Below are 21,344 nucleotides of genomic sequence, written 5' to 3' on the forward strand. Positions count from 1 at the left end.
TATGGGAACAGAATCTGAAAAAGAATGTATATATATATGTATATATATATGTATATGTATATGTATAACTAAATCACCCTGCTCTACACCTGAAACACAACATTGTAAATCAACTATACTCCAATATAAAATAAAAATTAAAAAAAATAAGTATAAGAGCTCTAAAAAAAGATCACTGATCACAGATCACCATAATTTAGTAGTAATGAAAAAGCTTATAATATTGTGAGAAGTACCAAAATGTGACTCTGAGATACTAAGTGAGGAAATGCTGTTGGAAAAATGGTGTCAATAGTCTTACTCAACTCAGAGTTGCCACAAACCTTCAATTTATAAAAATGTAATATCAGAGAAGCATAATAAAGTGGCAAACAATAAAAAAAAAGAACACAGCATGGATCAGCTTGACTAGAGAACATGTACTTCACATATGCTCTTTGACTTTGGCAATGGTATCTTGTGATTTAAGGGTTTTCCTTTTGGTTGGCTGGTTTTTCTTCAGATGAATCTATTCTTGATGAAATTGAGATCTTAATGAAACCTTAATTCAGACACTGCAAATCACAAACACACTCTATGTATGAAAGAAACAGATAAATATCCCCACATTTCTTTCCCAGTTCCAATTACCCATTTCAATAAAAAAATTTTTCCTTAAAAAAAAATGATACATTAAACCAAATGGAGACACACACACACACACACACACACACACACACACACACACATATATATACCTTCCATCCAAAAGCAGCAAATAAACATTCTTTAAGATGTACATGGAACATTCTACAGGATAGATCACATTATGCCACAAAACAAGTCTCAGTAAATTTAAGATAACTGAAATCATATCAAGCATCTTTTCCAAATACAATATATGAGACTAGAAATCAGCTACAAGAAAAACCTTCAAAAAACACAAACATGTGGAGACTAAATAACATTCTACTAAGCAACCAACGGATCACTGAGGAAATAAAAGAAGAAATCAAAAAATACCTATAGACAGATGAAAACAAAACACAAAGATCCAAAGTCTGTGGGATGCAACAAAAGCAGTTCTAAGAAGGAAATTTTAGCCATACAAGCCTACCTCAGGAAACAAGAAGCATCTCAAAAAAACCCCAACATTACACCTAAAGGAATTAGAAAAAGATGGACAAACAAAACCCAAAGTTAGAAGGAAAAAGATCATATATATCAGAGCATAAATAAATGGAGACTAATAAAACAATAATAAAGATCAATGAAACTGAGAGCTGGTTCTTTGAAAAGATAAAAAGAGGGGGCCTAAGTCAATAAAATCAGAAGTGAAAAAGAAGTAACAACTGATACCACAGAAATACGAAGGATCATAAGAAATTATATGAACAATTATACACCAATGAAATGGATGACCTAGGAGAAATGTACAAATTTCTAGAAATGTACAATCTCACAAGACTGAATCAGGAAGAAATAGCAAATGTGAATAGACTGATTACCAGTAATGAAAAATGAATCAATAATAATAAAATAACCTCCCAACAAACAAAAGCCTGGAGCCAGATGACTTCATAGGTGAATTCTACCAAACATTTAGAGAAGAGTAACATGTATTCTCTTCAAACTATTCCAAAAAATTGAGGAGGAAGAAATACTTACAGACTCATTCCACAAGGCCAGCATTGCCCCGATATCAAAACCAGATAAAGAGATCACAAAAAAGAAAATTACAGGCCAGTATCATTGATGGACAAATGCAAAAATCCTCAACAAAATATTAGCAAACCAAATTCAACAATACATTCAAAGGATCATACACCATGATCAAGTGGGATTTATCCCAGGGATACAAGGATGGTTCAGTATTTGCAAATCAATCAATATGAAACACCACATTAACAAATTGAAGAATGAAATCATATGATCATCTCAACAGCTGCCAAAAATCTTTTGATAAAATTCAACATCCATTTATGATAAAAAAAACTCTCCAGAAAGTGAGTTTAGAGGGAACATACTTCAACACAATAAAGCCCATATGATAAGCCCACAGCTAACATCATAGTCAATAATGAAAAGCTTAGTGCATTTCTTCTAAGATCAGGAAGAACACAAGGATGTCCACTCTTGCCACTTTTTTTCAACGTAGTATTGGAAGTCCTAGCCACAGCAATCAGAAAAATAAAATAAATCCAAACTGGAAAGGAAGAAGTAAAATTGTCACTGTTTGAAGATGACATGACACTAAACATAGAAAATCCTAAAGATGCTACCAGAAAACTAGTAGAGCTCATCAATGAATTCAGTAAAGTAGCAGGTTACAAAATTAATATACAGAAATCTGTTGCATTTCTATAACTAACAATGAACTATTAGAGAAATTAAGGAAACAATCCCATTTACAACCACATCAAAAGGAATAAAATACCAAGGAATAAATCTGAGGTAAAAGACCTGTACTTGTAAAACTATAAGACAATGATAAAAGAAATTGAGGATGACACAAATGGAAAGCTATCCTGTGTTCATGAATTGGAAGAATCAGTATTGTTTAAATGACTATACTACCTAAGGAAATCTACAGATTCAGTGCAATCCCTATCAAAATACCAATGACATTTTTCACAGAACTAGAACAAATAATTCTTTTTTTTTTTTTTTTTATGCTGTACGTGGGCCTCTCACCGCTGTGGCCTCTCCCGTTGCGGAGCACAGGCTCCGGACGCGCAGGCTCAGCGGCCATGGCTCACGGGCCCAGCCGCTCCGCGGCACGTGGGATCCTCCCGGACTGGGGCACGAACCCACGTCCCCTGCATCGGCAGGCGGACTCCCAACCACTGCGCCACCAGGGAAGCCCCAAATAATTCTTAAATTTGTATGGAAACACAAAAGACCTCAAATAGGCAATAGGTCTCAAATTTCTCAATCTTGAGAAAGAACAAAGGTGGAGGTATCACGTGACCTGATTTCCAACTATACTACAAAGCTGTGGTAATCAAAACAGTATAGTACTGGCACAAAAACAGACACACGATTCAATGGGATAGAATAGAGAGCCCAGAAATGAACCCACTCTTATATGGGCAAATAATCTATGACAAAGCAGTGAAGAATATACAGTGGAGAAAAGACAGCTTCTTCAAAAACAGTGGTAGGAAAACTGGACAGCTACATGGGAAAGAATCAAACTGGACTACTCTCTCACAACATGCACAAAAATAAATTCAAAATGGATTAAAGACTTAAACCTAAGACTGGAAACCATAAAGCCTCTCAAAGAAAACATAGGTAGTATGCTCTTTGATGTTGGTCTTAGTAATTTTTTTTTGGATCTGTCTGCTTAGGCAAGGGAAACAAAAGCAAAGATAAACAAATGGGAATACATCAAACTAAAAAGCTTTTGCACAGTGTAAAGGCTGCCTACTGAATGGGAGAAGAAATTGATATTTGCAAACAGTGTATTTGATGAGGGGCTACTATCCAAAACATACAAAGAACTCATACAACTCAACATCAAAAAACATAAAACCTGATTAAAAAATGGGCAGAGGATCTGAATAGAAATTTTCCAAAGAAGACATACAGATGGCCAACAGGTACATGAAAAGATGCTCAACATCACTTATGAAAAGGGAAATGCAAATCAAAACCACAATAAGATATCACCTCACACCTTTCAGAATGGCTTGCATCAAGAAGACAACAAATAATAAACATTGACCAGGATGTGGAAAAAAGGGAACCCTTGTGCCCTGTTGGTGGGAACGTACATTGGTGCAGCTACTATGGAAAACAGTATGGAGGTCCCTCAAAAAATTAAAAATATAACTACCATATGATACAACAATTCCACTCCAGTGTATTATACAAAGAAAACAAAAACACTAATTAGAAGAGATATATGCACCTCTATGTTCATGGCTGCACTATTTACACTAGCCAACATATGGAGGCAACCTAAATGCCCATCAATAGATGAATGGATAAAGAAGATGTGGCACATATATACACAATGGAATATTACTCAGCCATGAAAACGAATGACATCTTGCCATTTACGACAATATGGATGGAACTAGAGGTTATTATGTTAAGTGAAATAACTCAGAGAAAGACAAGTACTGCATGGTATTACTTATTTGCGGAATCTAAAAAACAAAACCAAACAGAAACAGACTAATAGATACAGAGAACAAACAGGTGGTTGCCAGAGGGGTGTGGGGTAGGGGGAGGAAAGAGGTAGGTGAGGGAGGTTAAGAGGTACAAACTTCAGTTATAAAATTAATGTCATGGGTATGAAATGTACAGTGTAGGGAATATAGTCAATAACTATGTAATATCTTTGAATGGCGACAGATGGTAACTTGACTTATCATTGTGATCAGCTTGAAATGTATAGAAATATCAAATCCCTATCTTGTGTGCCAAGAACTAACACAGTGTTGTTATACTTCAAAAACAAACTCAGAAAAATAGATAAAATTTGTGGTTACCAGAGGTGGGTGTAGGGGAGGGGGAAGTGGAGGAAGGCAGTCAAAATATACAAATTTCCAGTTACAATACTAAGGACGTAATATACAACACGATAAATATAATAAGCACTGCTGTACAATATATATGAAAGTTTTTAAGGGTAAATTCTAAGAGTTCTCATCACAAGAAAACAAATTTCTATTTCTTTAATTTAGCATCTATGAGATGATGCATGTTCAGTAAACTTATTGTGATAGTCCCTAATGTATGTAAATCAAATAATTATGCTGTACACCTTAAATTTATACAGTGCTATGTGTCAGTTATATCTCAATAAAACTGGAAGAAAAAATTTTAAGTCTGCTGACTCGTTTATTTGTATCAACTTTAAGTACTATCCTTATTACTTTCTGCATTTTTCTATTGTATTCTGTACCCCTCATTCCCCAAATTAAACAACAACAACAACCCAAGAATGGTGTGCATAAGGGTTTTGCTTTTGTTTTTTAATCATCATGAATATAATGCCTAGACGATAGCTGATATTCAGTAAATATTTCTGGATGAATTTTTTTGACTTTTTAAAAAATTGGGGTATAGTTGATTTACAATGCTGTGTCAGTTTCTGTTGTATGATGAAGTGAATCAGCTACATGTATACATATATCCCCTCCTTCTTGGACCTCCTTCCCACTCCTCCCCCATCCCATCCATCTAAGTCACTGCAGAGCACTGAGCTGAGCTCCCTGCGCTATACAGAAGGTTCCCACTAGCTATCTTTTACACGTGGCAGTGCACATATGTCAGTCCCAATCTCCTAATTCATCCCACCCCCACTTTCCCTCCTTGGTGTCCATACATTTGCTCTCTACACCTGTGTCTCTATTTCTGCCTTGCAAACAGGTTCATCTGTACCATTTTTCTAGATTCCACATATATGTGTTAATAGACGATATTTGTTTTTCTCTTTCTGACTTACTTCACTCTGTATGACAGTCTCTAGGTCCAACCGTGTCTCTACAAATGACCCAATTTTGTTCTTTTTTATGGCTGAGTAATAGTCCACTGTGTACATATGTACCACTTCTTCTTTATCCATTCATCTGTTGATGGACATTTATGTTGCTTCCATGTCCTGGCTATTGTAAATAGTGCTTCAGTGAACATTGGGGTATATGTTGCCCTTTTGTTTTTCTTTGTTTTTTAATATCTTTATTGGAGTATAATTGCTTTAGAATGTTGTGTTCGTTTCTGCTGTACAACAAAGTGAATCAGCTATATGTATACATATATCCCCCTATCCCCTCCCTCTTGCATCTCCCTCCCACCCTCCCTATCCCACCCCTCTAGGTCATCACAAAGCACTGAGCTGATCTCCCTGTGCTATGCAGCAGCTTCTCACTAGTTATCTATTTTACATTTGGTAGTGTATGTATGTCAGTGCTACTCTCTCACTTCGTCCCAGCTTCCCCTACCCTGCTGTGTCCTCAAGTCTGTTCTCTACGTCTCTGTCTTTATTCCTGACTTGCCACTAGGTTCATCAGTACCACTTTTTTAGATTCCATATATGTGTGTTAGCATACAGTATTTGTTTTCCTCTTTCTGACTTGCTTCACTCTGTATGACAGACTCTAAGTCCATCCATCTCATTACAAATAACTCAGTTTCGTTCCTTTTTATGGCTGAGTAATATTCCATTGTATATATGTGCCACATCTTCTTTATCCATTCATCTGTTGATGGACACTTAGGTTGCTTCCATGTCCTGGCTATTGTAAACAGTACTGCAATGAACATTGTGGTACATGACTCTTTTTGAATTATGGTTTTCTCAGGGTATATGCCCAGTAGTGGGATTGCTGGGTTGTATGGTAGTTCTATTTTTAGTTTTTTAAGGAACCTCCATACTGTCCTCCATAGTGGCTGTATCAATTTACATTGATACAAACCCAACAGGGCAGGAGGGCTCCCTTTTTCCACACCCTCTCCAGCATTTATTGTTTGTAGATTTTTTTGATGATGGCCATTCTGACTACATTCAATGTAGTTTTGATTTGCATTTCTCTAATAATTAGTGATGTTGAGCATCTTTTCATGTGTTGGTCGGCCATCTGTATGTCTTCTTTGGAGAAATGTCTATTTAGATCTTCCACCCATTTTTTGATTGGGTTGTTTGTTTTATTGATATTGAGCTTCATAAGCTGTATATTTTGATGTTCTTTTAACCCATATGCTTGGAAAGAGTTCTGTAGCTCCCACTATGGAAATAGTAGTTCTGATTTAGATTTTAAGTCATTAACAATTTAGACGGCACCTAAAGAAAGTAAAATGTCCTGGAGGAAAACAAACCTTACATGAATTCACACCTGATTTTACAAGTTGGGCATGGGGGCATGTTTACTGTGATGGCTGGCTGGCTGAGAAGAATCTGGGCATTGAATGGCTTATTTTCAAAGCATTTTAGAGGGTACAGGGGTCAGGGTGGGTGGTCGGCTTTTTTTAAATCAAGGAATTTCTTGCAGCTGCTCTTTCCTATTGTTTCTATATGAGTAAGCACGACTCTGCCTTCGAGAGCAACTTGTAATTACCTTTTGTTGCCCTGATAATTTTTGGTGAGTGGAATTCATTTTTATTTACATCCACTGTCAGCTAACCATTAGTCATCATCCCCTCAGTGTGAGATTTCAATGTAAAAAATACCAGATATGCATTTAACCCAATTTTGATGATTGAAAATTGTCTTCAACTGTCTTATTGCTGGGCAGTGCAATGTATATATAATTTAAAAATAACCAATAGAGGCTTCCCTGGTGGTCCAGTTGTTAAGACTCTGCAATTCCACTGCAGGGGGCACGGGTTCAATCCCTGGTTAGGGAACTAAGATCCCACATGCCGTGTGGTACGGCCAAAGACAAAAAACAATAACACTAGGCATGATCGACCAAGACTGTGCTGCCACCTCAATTATATAAAAACCATCACAGCTTAGAAGGATTCTATACTCTCAGCATTTCAGAGAAATACAAATCAAAACTACAGTGAGGTACCTATAGATCGTCATACTAAGTGAAGTAATTCAGAAAGAGAAAGACCAATAGCTTATATGTGGATTCTAAAATATGACACCAATGAACCTATCTATGAAACAGAAACAGATTCAAAGACACAGAGAACAGACTTGTGGTTGCCATGGGGGAGGGGGGAGGGAAGGATTGGGAGTTTGGGATTAGCAGAATGCCGTGTGGTACGGCCAAAGACAAAAAACAATAACACTAGGCATGATCGACCAAGACTGTGCTGCCACCTCAATTATATAAAAACCATCACAGCTTAGAAGGATTCTATACTCTCAGCATTTCAGAGAAATACAAATCAAAACTACAGTGAGGTACCTATAGATCGTCATACTAAGTGAAGTAATTCAGAAAGAGAAAGACCAATAGCTTATATGTGGATTCTAAAATATGACACCAATGAACCTATCTATGAAACAGAAACAGATTCAAAGACACAGAGAACAGACTTGTGGTTGCCATGGGGGAGGGGGGAGGGAAGGATTGGGAGTTTGGGATTAGCAGACACAAACTAGTGTATATAGAATGGATAAACAACAAGGTCCTTCCTACTGCATAGCACAGGGAACTATATTCAGTAACCTGTGATAAACCATGATGGTGAAGAATATGAAAAAGAATATGTAAATGTATAAGCGAATCACTGCTGTACAGCAGAAATGAACACAACATTGTAAATCAGCTATACTTCAATAAAATTTAAAAAAATAGAACAGGGTGCTTCTCAAACTTTAACATGCATCCGAATCACCTGGGAATCTTGTTTGATTCTGACTCAGTAGGGCTGGGGTGAGGCCTGAGATCCTGCATTTCTAACAAGCTCCCAGGTGATGCCAATGCAGCTAGTCCAGGGACCACACTGAGTAGCAAGAGTCTGGAAGGCTAAAACTTAATAATACCTCTGAAAATGAGCCCTAGGTAGCTCTGTTTGGAGGTTCAAGTAAGGTCAATGACAGCCAGCCTCAAATGCAAGTTGGTCAGAAAGAAGTTGCATGTGATCATTAGACCTGAAGCATTTTCCCCTCAGTGCACTGTGTTCAGGATTTCCAGCCCACACCTCTCTCCTGACCTCTGCACCTGTGTAAAAACCAATCACAGACCACTCCTACCTAAATGATTTATCTGCTCCTCAACACACATGTCCCAAACAGAATGCATTACCTTTCCCCATTCCCAAACCCACCCCTGGGCTTCGTCTCTCACAGAATGGTAGCCTCATCTACTCAGCTGCCCAAGTCGGAAATCTGGGCTTTGTTCTCCCTCCTCTTTCCCCGGCACAAAGTCCTGTCAGGTGTCTCTTTTAAGTAGCTCTTGAATCCACTCACTTCTCTCTATCTGCATTTCTACTGCCTTAGTTCATGCCACGTACAACTGCTTGGGGTGCAGCTGTAATCTCTGAACTGGTTCCTTTCTCTCTCTTCCACAGTGCAGCCTGCATGACTTTCTTATCATCACTCCCCTGTTTCGAATACTTCAATGGCTCCCTTCTGCCCTAGGGATAAAGTCCAAACTCATCAGCATTGCTTCATGAGGCTCTTTATCCTCTAGTTGCAGCTTACCCCTCTAGCCCTACTGTTTCCTAACTCCCCTGGAACTGTGTACTGCATTTAGACTCATATGCCATGACATCATCTTCTTCCTGCTTACTACAGACACTGAAAGCTGCTCCTGGAACCTCTCCCCCGACCTCTCTACTCATCCTTCACTTCCTCTGGAGGCCTTCCCTCCTCTCCCCAGTTTCCATATGATACCCTTCCCAAGTGCTGTCATAACACCCTTACTGCCCTGATCAGTATCTCACTGGTTGGTGATTTTGTTCCTTGTTTGACATTATGTTTAACACAAAGTAAGTGCCCAGCAAATATCTGTTAAATAAATACATGATTTGTAAATAAACAATCCTTAGGGAAACTCTTCTCAGGATATTAACTCTGACAGCAGTCTCTGTTGAATGCCAGCCCTCAGTGCTTGGAAGGAGGTAGAGGCAGATTAATAAACAGCAGATTTCACTACCTCTCATCCTTAAGAATCTTTGGAAAAAGACTACCACTGGTAGAGAGCCTTAAATACATGCAAATCCACTTTCCCTGGGTAGCTGTTGGCCAATGGCTGAAAGGTGTGGGTATGTGAACTCTCAAGCTCGTTGGCCTCAAGAGCAGACAACTCTGATATAACTTTCACCTTGGGGCTTCCCTGTGGGGGCAGGCTGAAGCTAGGAATGTGCCTGAGATGGCAGCCCAGCTGTGCTTCCTCCCTTTTCTGTCTTGTTTCCCTCTCCCTTAGCTATCTTCCCTGGGAGCACTTCCTGAATGAATCCCTTGCACACAAGTTTGCACCTCAGGGTCTGTTTCTATGGAACCTGACCTCAGACAGCAGTGCAAGATTGATAGAAAGGTCCATTCAGTACTTGACTGGGTTCCTGAGAAAGGTTAGAGCATTTCTCAGAAATCTTTGAAAAAATGGAAGTGATTCTCATTTGTGTGGGATGAAGTCAGTGTAAACGTGCTTTGAGTTAGGAAAATGGATGAGATAATCCCTCAAGGAATTAATGTCGAAACTCACGGAATCAGACAGATGGCTCCCAGGGGAGCTGGCTGGCCTCTTCAGCATTAACATTCTTAGCTCTGTAAAAGGGGACTAAAACTACCCACAAATCAAGTCATGCAGGACAACTTATTTATGAAAAGCTCTGTGCCCCTGAGCAAAGCCATTCACCTACCAGCATTCTTCCTGCAGGCCTGCTGGTTGCATTTTTGGAATTCTAGGGGTCTGGGTTCGTGATCACACAGGCATCGGTCCTGGTCTTCAGTTTTATTGTTCTCTGAGGCAACACAATGGACAGTCCTCTTCTGAAAGCCACCTCCACAAGATGCAGTGCACTGGAAGAGAGGGGCACAGGGAGAGAGTCAGAATTCTCCCCCAGGATCACCAGGGGAACTCCAGCATAACTGCTTCAACCCCACGGTTGTCAAATAGGGGCAAGCCTCAATTATCACAAGGCTTTTTGAAGGAGTCATAGAATAAAGGCACTAATAATTTGGAGATGTGAATTTAGGAAGAGTTGATATTATAGATTGTGTGAACTGAATTCAGCTTAATTTACAATTGGGTTCTCTGAAGAATGTGGACAGAGGTTGAACTGCAAGCAAAATAGAAAAAGATTTCATATCTGGACTCTGGTGCCTCAGCAGCCCAGTTTCTCTGAACTGGTTTTGATTTGGGGCTGGGAGTCAGATGTGAGGAGAGGGGACAGAGCTACGAGGAAAGCTGAGGGAGGATCGAAAGGGAAGAGGGAGAGGAAAAAGCAAGGTGGAATGGAGAGGGAATTTGTAATGGACCTAGCGGTACCATGTGTGGCCTCAAGCCACCTAACAGACAAGATTCATGTGATGTCATGATGTGGCTGCCTGGAAGCAGAAGGGAGATTCTCTGGCCTGGGAAGCCATCCTGGGGATGTAAGAAAATGTGTCTGAATTTATTATAGATACATACGCTCTTTAAAAAAATTTTTTATTGTGGTAAAATATATAAAACATAAAATTTACTGTTTTAACCATTTTTTCACAGTATAGTTCAGTGCCTTAAATACATTCACATTGTTCTGTAATCATTACCACCATCCGTCTCTAGGAGTTTTTCATCTCTCCAAACTGAAACTCTGTACCCCCAACCTACCCTGCCCCAGTCCCTGGCAACCACCATTCTATTTTTTGTCTACTTGACTATTTGAGGTACCTCATAAAAGTAGAATCATACAATATTTGTCCTTTTGTGACTTGCTTCTTTCAATTAGCATAATGTCTCCAGGTTTCCTCCATGTGATAGCATGTGTCAGAATTTCCTCTTTAAGGTGGGATAATATTCCATTGTATGTAGGTACCACATTTTCTTTATCCTTTCATCTGTTGATGGACATTGGGTTGCTTCCACCTTTTGGCTATAGTGACCCACATATACTCTTATGGTTTACATTCTATTTCATGTTTTACTACTTTTCGCCTCATCTGTCTTATATAATCAAAATCTCCCAGAGGGCAGAAACCAGTTCCTCTTTCTTTGTTCTGCACGGTAAGTAGGTGAGTGCTAAACACAGCCTGACCATTCGGTAAATACCCATTGATTGGCCGAAAAAGACAGCTGCATGGTAAATTCTGGAAAAATCTCCAGGCCCTAAATATCCCGTTTGCCATTTGAAATATTATTGGTCAACAAGATTACTAGGCTTAAAAAAATACCCACACTGGATACCACTGAAACTCAGAATACTGTTACCAAAACCTGTTTCCCATAAAACTCCAATGTGGGATAAGAGGAGAAACATCAAATTCTTCTTAACATCCACTACTTTATTTTACTCTACTCTTCATAAAGCCTAGAGCAAGGCGATCAGCATGGAACTTTATGTCTGTTTTATAACGTCAGAGATTACTCTCATTAAACCTAAAGGTAATTTTATTCAGTGAATTCACATCAAATTTTCCACGGATATGGACAAGAGAAAAGTAAGAAAATAGCTACTCAACTGATCCTGAGTAAATAAAAGTGCAACAGAGGACAGAGGGAAGAACAAGTGAAGTTAATCAAGCCAGAATATGATAAAGGGTACTGGAGGTACTGGACCAGAATTCAGGAGACTTGGGCTTTTTCACTCACTACACATTGTCCTGGATCTCATTCAACCTCTCGTTTTCTTCCTCTGTTAAACGAGGTTGTTACAGGCAAGAATATACAATGGAGAAAAGACAGCCTCTTCAATAAGTGGTGCTGGGAAAACTGGACAGTTACATATAAAAGAATGAAATTAGAGTACTCTATAACACCTTGCACAAAAACTCGAAATAGATTGAAGACTTAGATGTAAGACTGGATACTATAAAACTCTTAGAGGAAAACATGGGCAGAACACACTTTGACATAAATCCCTGCAATATCTTTGTGTATCTACCTCCTTGAGTAATGAAGATAAAGACAAAAATAAACAAATGGTACCTAATCAAACTTAAAAGCTTTTGCACAGCAAAGGAAACCATATACAAAAGACAACACACAGAATGGGAAAAAATAATTTGCAAACAATGCAACTGACAAGGGATTAATCTCCAAAATATACAAACAGCTCATGCAGCTCAATATCAAAACAACAAACAACCCCAAGCAAAAAATGGGCAGAAGATCTAAATAGACATTTCTTCAACAAAGACATACAGATGGCCCCAAAAACACATGAAAAGATGCTCAACATCACTAATCATTAGAGAAATGCAAATCAAAACTACAGTGAGGTATCACCTCATACCAGTCAGAATGGCCATGATCAAAAAATCTATAAACAATAAATGCTGGAGAGGGTGTGGAGAAAAGGGAACTCTCCTGCACTATTGGTGGGAATGTAAATTGATATGGCCACTATGGAGAACAGTATGGAGGTTCCTTAAAAAACTACACATAGAACTACCATATGACCCAGCAATCCCACTACTGGGCATATACCCTGAGAAAACGATAATTCAAACAGACACATGAACCCCAGTGTTCACTGCAGCACTATTTACAACAGCCGTCATGGAAGCAACCTAAATGTCCATCAACAGACGAATGGATAAAGAAGATGTGGTACATATATATGATGGAATATTCCTCAGTCATAAAAAGGAACGAAATTGGGTCATTTGTAGAGACATGGTTGGACCTAGAGACTGTCATACATAATGAATTAAGTCAGAAAGAGAAAAACAAATATTAATGCATATATGTGGAATCTAGAAAAATGGTACAAACTAGTTTGCAAGGCAGAAATAGACACACAGATGTAGAGAACAAACATACGGACACCAAGGGGGGAAAGGGCAGGTGGGGACAACTGGGAGATTCGGATTGACATATATACATACATAATATGTATAAAATAGATAACTAATGAGAACCTGCTGTATAGCACAGGGAACTCCACTTGCTGTACAGTAGAAACTAACACAACACTGTAAAACAGCTATGCCCCCAATTAAAAAGATTTTTAAAAAAGATTAAAAAAAAAGATATGGTACATATATACAATGGAATATTACTAAGCCATAAAAATAATGAAATAATGCCACATGGATGGACCTAGAGATTATCATACTAAGTGAAGTAAGTCAGAAAGAGAAAGACAAATATCATGATATCACATGTGGAATCTAAAAAAGTGATACAAATGAACTTATTTACAAAACAGAAACAGACTTTGAAAACAAAATTATGGTTACCAAAGGGGAAAGGTTGGGGGGAGGGATAAATTACGAGCTTGGGAGTAACATATACATGCTACTATATATAAAATAGATAGTCAACAAGGACCCACAGGGAACTGTACCCAATATTCTGTAATAACCTATATGGGAAAATAATCTGAAAAAGAATGGATATATGTGTATGTATAAATGAATCACTTTGCTGGACACTGGAAACACAACATTGTAAATCAGTTATACTCCAATATAAAATAAAAATTAAATTAAAAATACAAAACAAACAAACAAACAAGATGGAAGAGCTAATTCCAAGCCAAGCACAAAAATAAGCAGAGAGGTCACTGCCTGTGCATTTATTAGCTAATTTAAATACCTTGTGATGGAGAAGATGCATGAATTTGTGTTGTATTAAATTAGAGGATTAAGCAGGAAGCATGGTTACTGATTTGGGTTTTGTTAATTGTGGTAATGCTGTGAGTTTGGGGTTTTAGAGACAAGGTAACTCTCTTAATGCTCAGTTCCACTTCTTTGTATCCAATAAAAATAAGGGATCTTTGTGCAGAACTGAGCACCCAAAATAGGGATGGCGCTTAGTTGGGGCTTAGCTCTAAGCTAAGATTGCTGAGTAACTGAATTGTTTGCACCCTACACTGAACTCTGCACTATGCTCTTTCAGTCCTGGATGCTTCTCTTCAGCTTAAACTGGCCTGTTTGGAAAAGTTGATTCCCAGGGCTCAGCAGAAGATGAGCAAAGACTCTCTGTGAGAAGCTATAAGATAGACACATGAAGACTGGACTCTGTTAGTGCTATCACTCAACCAACACAGATCAAATGAAGAAACCATTTGATGATTTAAAACTGGTACAAACTAATGCAAGCATCTCAATTGAATAATTTTCTTTTTTTAAAAAAATAAATTTATTTATTTAGTTTTGGCTGCATTGGGTCTTTGCTGCGCGCGGGCTTTCTCTAGTTGCGGTGAGCACGGGCTACTCTTTGCTGCAGTGCGCGTGCTTCTCATTGCGGTGGCTTCTCTTGTTGTGGAGCATGGGCTCTAGGCATGCTCTAGGCATGCAGGCTTCAGTAGTTGTGGCGCACGGGCTCAGTAGTTGTGGCGCACGGGCTCAGTAGTTGTGGCTCGTGGGCTGTAGAGTGCAGGCTCAGTAGTTGTGGTGCACAGGCTTAGTGGCTCTGTGGCATGTGGGTTCTTCCCAGACCAGGGCTCGAACCCGTGTTCCTGCATTGGCAGGCAGATTCTTAACCACTGTGCCACCAGGGAAGTCCTTTAATAATTTTCTTGCACTTACTATTAACATATGTCAGGCACTGTAAGTACATAGGCAATATCCTTGAGTTCAATTCTTGGAACAACCATGTAAAATAAAATTTGTTTTCGGGTGTTGTAGAATCAGATATTCCTCTCCTCTGACTTTTTTCCTTTTTTCATAGCATTTAATGAAGGTCATGGAGACACATGTCCTTCAGTTTTGGAAAATTTTTCTTGTATTAATTCTTTGATAATTTCCTCACTTCTATTCCCTCTCCATCCTCCCTTTTTTTTATTAGTTTTTTTAAAATTTTAGTTTGTTTTTTTATACAGCAGGTTCTTATTACTCATCAGTTTTATACACATCCGTGTATACATGTCAATCCCATCCATCCTCCCTTTCTGAAATCTTATTATTTTGATGTTGTGCCTGCTGGCCTGATCCTCTAATTTCCTTATCTTTTATCTCATTTTGTCTTTGTCCTCATTTTCTTGAGAGATTTCTTCACATTATTTTCACAGTCTCATGTTTGAATTTTCACTTTTGCTATTCTAAAAATTTCTAAATTCTCCTTATATTCTCCTTATATGCTTTTTATATACATTTAATGAGAAGCTAGCTCATGGATATAGTCTCTTATTTCCCTAAAGAGACTAATTATATATATTTTATGAGGAGTTCTTTCATTTCTTTCATGGTCTCTATTCCTTGGAGTTCCTTTTGTTCTGTTCATTCTGTTATTTCGTTTTCTCAAATGTCCAGAAATCCTACGCTATCTATGTATATTTAAGATGAGGCACCAATGAGCTGACTGGATGTTCCATGGGTGGCAGTTGTTGAGACATGGCTTTATATAAGGTGAGCAGGAAGAGGTCTCTTATGTAGTTTTTTCCTCTTGAGGCTAAGCTGGTCCCCTGCCATTGTGGAGCTCAGTAGGGCAGGGGGATATCACACTATTTACTGTATTTTCATCACTTAATCACTGGTGAGACAATTAATCCTTTTGCCCTGATCAACTATGGCTGATTCCAAGGTATCAGAGAGAAGACCTCCAGGCTATGGTTGGGATGTAGGAAAATTTCTAAAGATCCAACTGCTTCTCTTACAAACTTTCAACCAACTCCCATTTTCCTTTACCCTCACCTCTGCCTTCAGATGTACCCGGAAATCTCTGCTATAGACAGTTTTTAGCTTTCTCTGACATGCTACTAAGTCAATTGTAAGTTTGGGTGTCTACTTTTTTTTTTCAGAAAATAAAAACTTTATTTTTTCAGGTTTATAAGATAGTTTCCATTACATATAACATTATGGTCAAGGACTCTACAGCCACAAATGCCCGCAGTCACATAAATATATCCAATCAATGCCTTTTCCTGCTAAATGAGGCATCTGATGTCCAGAGGGTCATGTTTCGAGTAGAAGTAGTCCTTAATGGGATGGCTCCCATCAGTGCATTAGGAACTAGCCAAGTAACCTTGTTTGCTCGAGCTGTCTGACTCAGAGGACAGGAACGGACAGATGGCCTGCTGATCAGAGATGGGACAGAACTAGACCTTCTCTCGTGGTTTAAGATATTTCAAAATCTCAGAATTCAGATTTGGCTTCTACAGCATATTTGGGGGAGTTCCAACTTTTGGATGAAAAAGGAAACCAATGTAGTGGTAAGAAATAGAAGACCGCTTAAGAGGGGTCCTAACTGCCCCCTTCCTGCAGGAGTGAGGAGAGGAAGGCCCCAAGCTCACCGGCCCTTGGCTTAGACCATCGCTCTCCCAGGAAGAGGGAGAGAGTGGCTCCGCCCCTCGACTCCTCTCTCCCATGGTTCAGTGGCACTGACACCCATTCAAAGTAGCGAACATCTAGAAGTTGCATATGCTGCAGCTGGAGTTTGCCAATCAGATTCTGCTTGGAGCTTTAATGTGAACAAGTTTGTGTAAACAGCAAACAAGCCGTGGCACAAGTCTCCTGGGACACTAGCTTTGTTCCCCCAACCTGCAGAGCAGAAGACAGGAATACCCCAAACCAAATAAAAGCCCAAACAGGCATCTAAATCTGGAGCAGACATTCATTCTCCTGGACACCACCAGCTGCCCCAGGGTGATGCTAAGGCACGGTCAGTTTTACATTAGAAAGTAAAGCCACCTCTTAAACCCAGGACACAGCTGGCTACCTACTTCTATCTTCCAAAAGTGTACTGACCCCATCACTTTGCTGTTGTCTCCTGTCCTCTTCTCTTTCTTTGTGGGTTTGTGCCACTTTTAGCTGTTTTTTTTTCTTCTTCTTCTGGCTGTTTAATGGAGTTTGGGGAACAGAGGCAAATGTATATATTCGATCCATCCATATGTCTTACTTGAACTCTGGTAACTTCTCCTTTTCTCTTAATAATAGGTAATGAGGTCAAGGACAATCCTAAACGCTGGCTTGGTAGGTGGAGCCACCTCCATTGCCCCCTATTCTTTGATATGCACAACAGATGAATTAGTAGTACATGGCTCTTCCAAGGAAACTTTAACTCATCTCCACCTCCAAGAGACTGCTACTTCTACCTCCCTCTAAGGAAATTCTGTACTTCTGCTGTTGGAAATTTTTACATCTCAGAAATACAGGTCTACCTCATTCTTAAGAGGGTAGTACTATAAGAAATTAATAAATTAACCAGTTCCTCCATCAGTGGACATTTAGATTATTTTCAGGAATTGCTATTATAACAAGGTGGCAATGAACATTCTTTATAGTCATCTAGGATTACATCTGGTGGTATATCTGTGGGTTAAATTATTAAAGGTAGAATTACTGGGTCAGATACTTTATGGATTTTAAGTTTCTCACTGATTTTAATGCTTTCTATTCTAACTTTATACAGACGATTATAACCAAAGAAATGCTGGAATCTGGCTAAAGAACAACCACACAAAACTTCACAATTTACAACCTCAGTGTTACCTAACACTGATGTTACCTAAATGTCAAAACGAGGAGCAGCCTGCATTCTTACAGGAAAATGGGAATGTTTTTGACAATTTCCTCTTCTCAGTGTGAACCCTAAGAGCTTATGTTTCACACATCATTACTACTATCATATTTACTGGGATATCATCATCATTCTTGCCAGAAAGAAAACTGCATTATCCAAATTTCCTTTACAATGAATGATAAGGTACTAGAGCCTTGAGGAGTTGACAGTCACACTTAAAAATGTTTATCTGTAGTTTTTAATCTATAGGATTTTGTTCCCCTGAATGGGCCCAAATTTATAGCATTCTCATAACGGTTCAAAGTATATCACATTTTCTTTTCTGATGGTCACATTTGATTTGATTAGTGATGCTTATAATTGTTACACAGGGCTCCAGGGTATTTATGAAAAGTCTAATCCTGAAACACATCTTTATCTGTTGAGGACAGTTTTTTCAGGTTGTGAAATCAAAATGGACGAGGAAAATTGGTTTTAGAAATAACTGAACCTCCAATAAATAGGAAATAAAGTATATTTCCAAGGGAGCTATTTTAAGATATCTCAATATAAATTAAATTTTCTTCATATGAAAAATAATACAACTGTATGACGTTGTTTTCTGTTGTTCACATGACCCATGGGGGTAGGGTGAAAACTGGTCCTGGACCTGGCAGACAGCTTAGTAGAATGTGTAACCAGAAGCTTGCCCAGACACCAGAATCTCCTTTGCCAATTCATCGTGAGTCAGCATTAGATGCCAATTAGTATAGGGCATTCATAGAAAACACTATGGGTTCTGTCTAAGGGAATGGTTGATGTCACTCTTCATTGTCTACTAGGCACTTTTTAAGCTATAAAAATAGTAAAATATGTATTTTTATTTGTTGAAGGCTAACTGATTAATGTACAATGTTCCTTTAGCAATAACAAGTCATCTTGTTCTTCCTGGATTTGAGTGGGAAGAGACCAATACAACCTTGAGTTGTATGCACCAGCAGGAGCCTTTTTTAAGAGTACATGCCACAGGACTTTCCTGGTGGTGCAGCAGTTAAGAATCCGTCTGATAATGCAGGGGACAGGGGTTCGAGCCCTGGTCCGGGAAGATCTCATATGCCGCAGAGCAACTAAGCCCGTGTGCCACAACTATTGAGTCTGCGCTCTAGAGCCCATGAGCCACAACTACTGAGCCCGCGTGCCACAGCTACTGAAGCCTGCGCACCTAGAGCCTGTGCTCCACAAGAGAAGCCACCACAATGAGAAGCCCACGCACCACAATGAAGAGTAGCCCCCTGTAGCCGCAACTAGAGAAAGCCCGCACGCAGCAACAAAGACCCAACACAGCCAAAAGTAAATCAAAAAAAAAAAAGTACCTGCCAGCATTCAAATTGATCATGGCTATGCAGGTATAACTACACAACTATAACAATGACAATTGCTAAGAACATAGCAACCTAAAAATATCTTGGGATTATGTTTGGTAAAATACTGCATTAACCTCTGTTATAATTATAACCATCAAAATATACTTACACAAGAACAAGTTACTTAAAAAAATATTAATAGTTGAGGGGTTAGTATATCAGATCCTCTTGGCTCACCTGTCTCCCAGATGTTGGCCTTTGATGGGCCCCAGCTGAGGTGGCAACCAGCTTCATGGAAGCACAACTCATTGGCCTGCACTTCATGCATGCCCTTGCTGTGTGCCTCTTACCCTGACAATGGATTTTCTTGTTGCCAATGAGATGTGAGACACAGTGGGACCTGCCCACACATAAATAACCCAGGACAATGGGAGGTGCTACCCATCTAAGGGGAGACTTTTTACACAATCCTGGGAGATAGGAGCCGGTAGATAATCTCCTCTCTTCCTGCCTCTGGACAAACTGCTCCAAGAGACAGTAGTTCAAACAGCTTTTAAAAGACCTTCTTTCGAGAGCAGGCAATCAGTTGCTCTTGACACCAAGCAGTGGTCCGTTAGGAAAAATGGTCAGCCTGGTAATGCCCCACCTCATACTTGATTCTCCTCCTTCCCTGCCTCCTTCCTCTTTTCTGTCACTCCTGATTCCCTGACATTGTATTTCCTTATAAAGTATTAGATTTTGCCTCAGCTTTATTTTCTAGAGAACCTAGGATACAATAAGTCAGAGTGATGGAAGAATCTGTCTGTGGAAGAATTTTTTTATTTTCAGTGTCACTGATAGTCTTATTTCTACAATAAACTTTGTAAGAATCATAAATCTTTCTCTCATTTACAATTTCACTATTTCATTTGTCCTTCCATCAAACATGCTGGCCATCTAGCAAACTGATAATCTGCAGGTTGACAAGAGACCTGAAATTCACGAAATCATGCTAAGCCTCAAGCTTCAGGGCACATGCAACTCCTATTTGCTCTGCAAAAAGCCAGAGGATCCAAGATGTTAGGACCCCAAATCACTTTTCCTTAGGCTTTGTGCCTTTGGGCTAGTTTTCAGTATTTGATCTTTTCTCTTTTGAAAGTATTTGATCTTTTCCTCTTCTGAACTCAGGATAGTTAACACTGACCACCATGTCAGCCATGGGTCAAGGTTTAGCAGACTTAGACGTATTAGAGAGCAGAAAAGTAAAATACAGAACTGAAATATATAGAAACACACTTTAAATCAATGTATACATTGAATATTTACAGGGATTATATATGACTTTTAAAATCAAAAGGAAACAAATGCTATTTTAAAAAAATAAACGAAAGAGATTATAACTGACTCTTACCAGGTCCCAGTTCCCAGTGGCCCAGTGACAGCAAGGGTGCCCATTGCAGGGTGCAATGGATGTGGGCCTTTTCGTCCAGTCACACAGCCCTCCTGGACAAGTCACTCCTCTCTTCTGAATTCCGCCTCCACATGACCTGGAACACTGGTCCACAACAGGGACAAAGTCAGGTAAAAATCACATGGTGTCATTTTCAGAGATAAAGGGTAGGGATGTGCCTTTTTTCACTGTATCTTCAGTGCCTGACACTGCACCTGGCAGATGTGAATATTCAGTAGATGCTGAATAAATGTTTACTTTATTTAGAAAAAATACTTGACAGTTCATCTCTAGTTCCACACCCTGTATGTCAACCCATTCCCCACTAATTATTTAGTAAGATGGTTCATTTTTCCTTTTTCAGTTTGGAAATTAAAAAATGAATGTTTCAGGTAAGTCTGGAACAAGGGTTTTTTTTTATGACATATTATTAAGTTACAAAGATATACATGTATATAGTATAAAATATAACCTATCTTTAGAGCAGAAATTCCCATGATTACTGAACAAATATTCATGATTACTGAATATTTCAAGTGGGGATTAAAAACTCAGTTTGGTAATCAC

At 38.9% G+C, this 21,344-nt stretch overlaps 1 protein-coding gene across 2 annotated transcripts in view; it reads right to left on the minus strand.

Annotated features, from left to right (window-relative positions):
• ADAMTS12 (ADAM metallopeptidase with thrombospondin type 1 motif 12) overlaps positions 1–21,344 on the minus strand; it is a 373,547-nt gene that overhangs the window by 15,060 nt on the left and 337,143 nt on the right. For both annotated transcript variants that reach the window (XM_024755783.1, XM_024755782.1), the window contains 2 exons: positions 20,739–20,882; positions 10,255–10,414 (listed from right to left, as the gene is read on the minus strand). In XM_024755783.1, the coding sequence (XP_024611551.1) occupies positions 10,255–10,414; positions 20,739–20,882 (304 nt within the window). The remainder of the gene's footprint in view (positions 1–10,254; positions 10,415–20,738; positions 20,883–21,344) is intronic.

This window comes from Neophocaena asiaeorientalis, unplaced genomic scaffold (genome assembly GCF_003031525.2).
Source record: "Neophocaena asiaeorientalis asiaeorientalis breed wild unplaced genomic scaffold, Neophocaena_asiaeorientalis_V1.1 scaffold93, whole genome shotgun sequence".
NCBI lineage: Eukaryota > Metazoa > Chordata > Mammalia > Artiodactyla > Phocoenidae > Neophocaena > Neophocaena asiaeorientalis.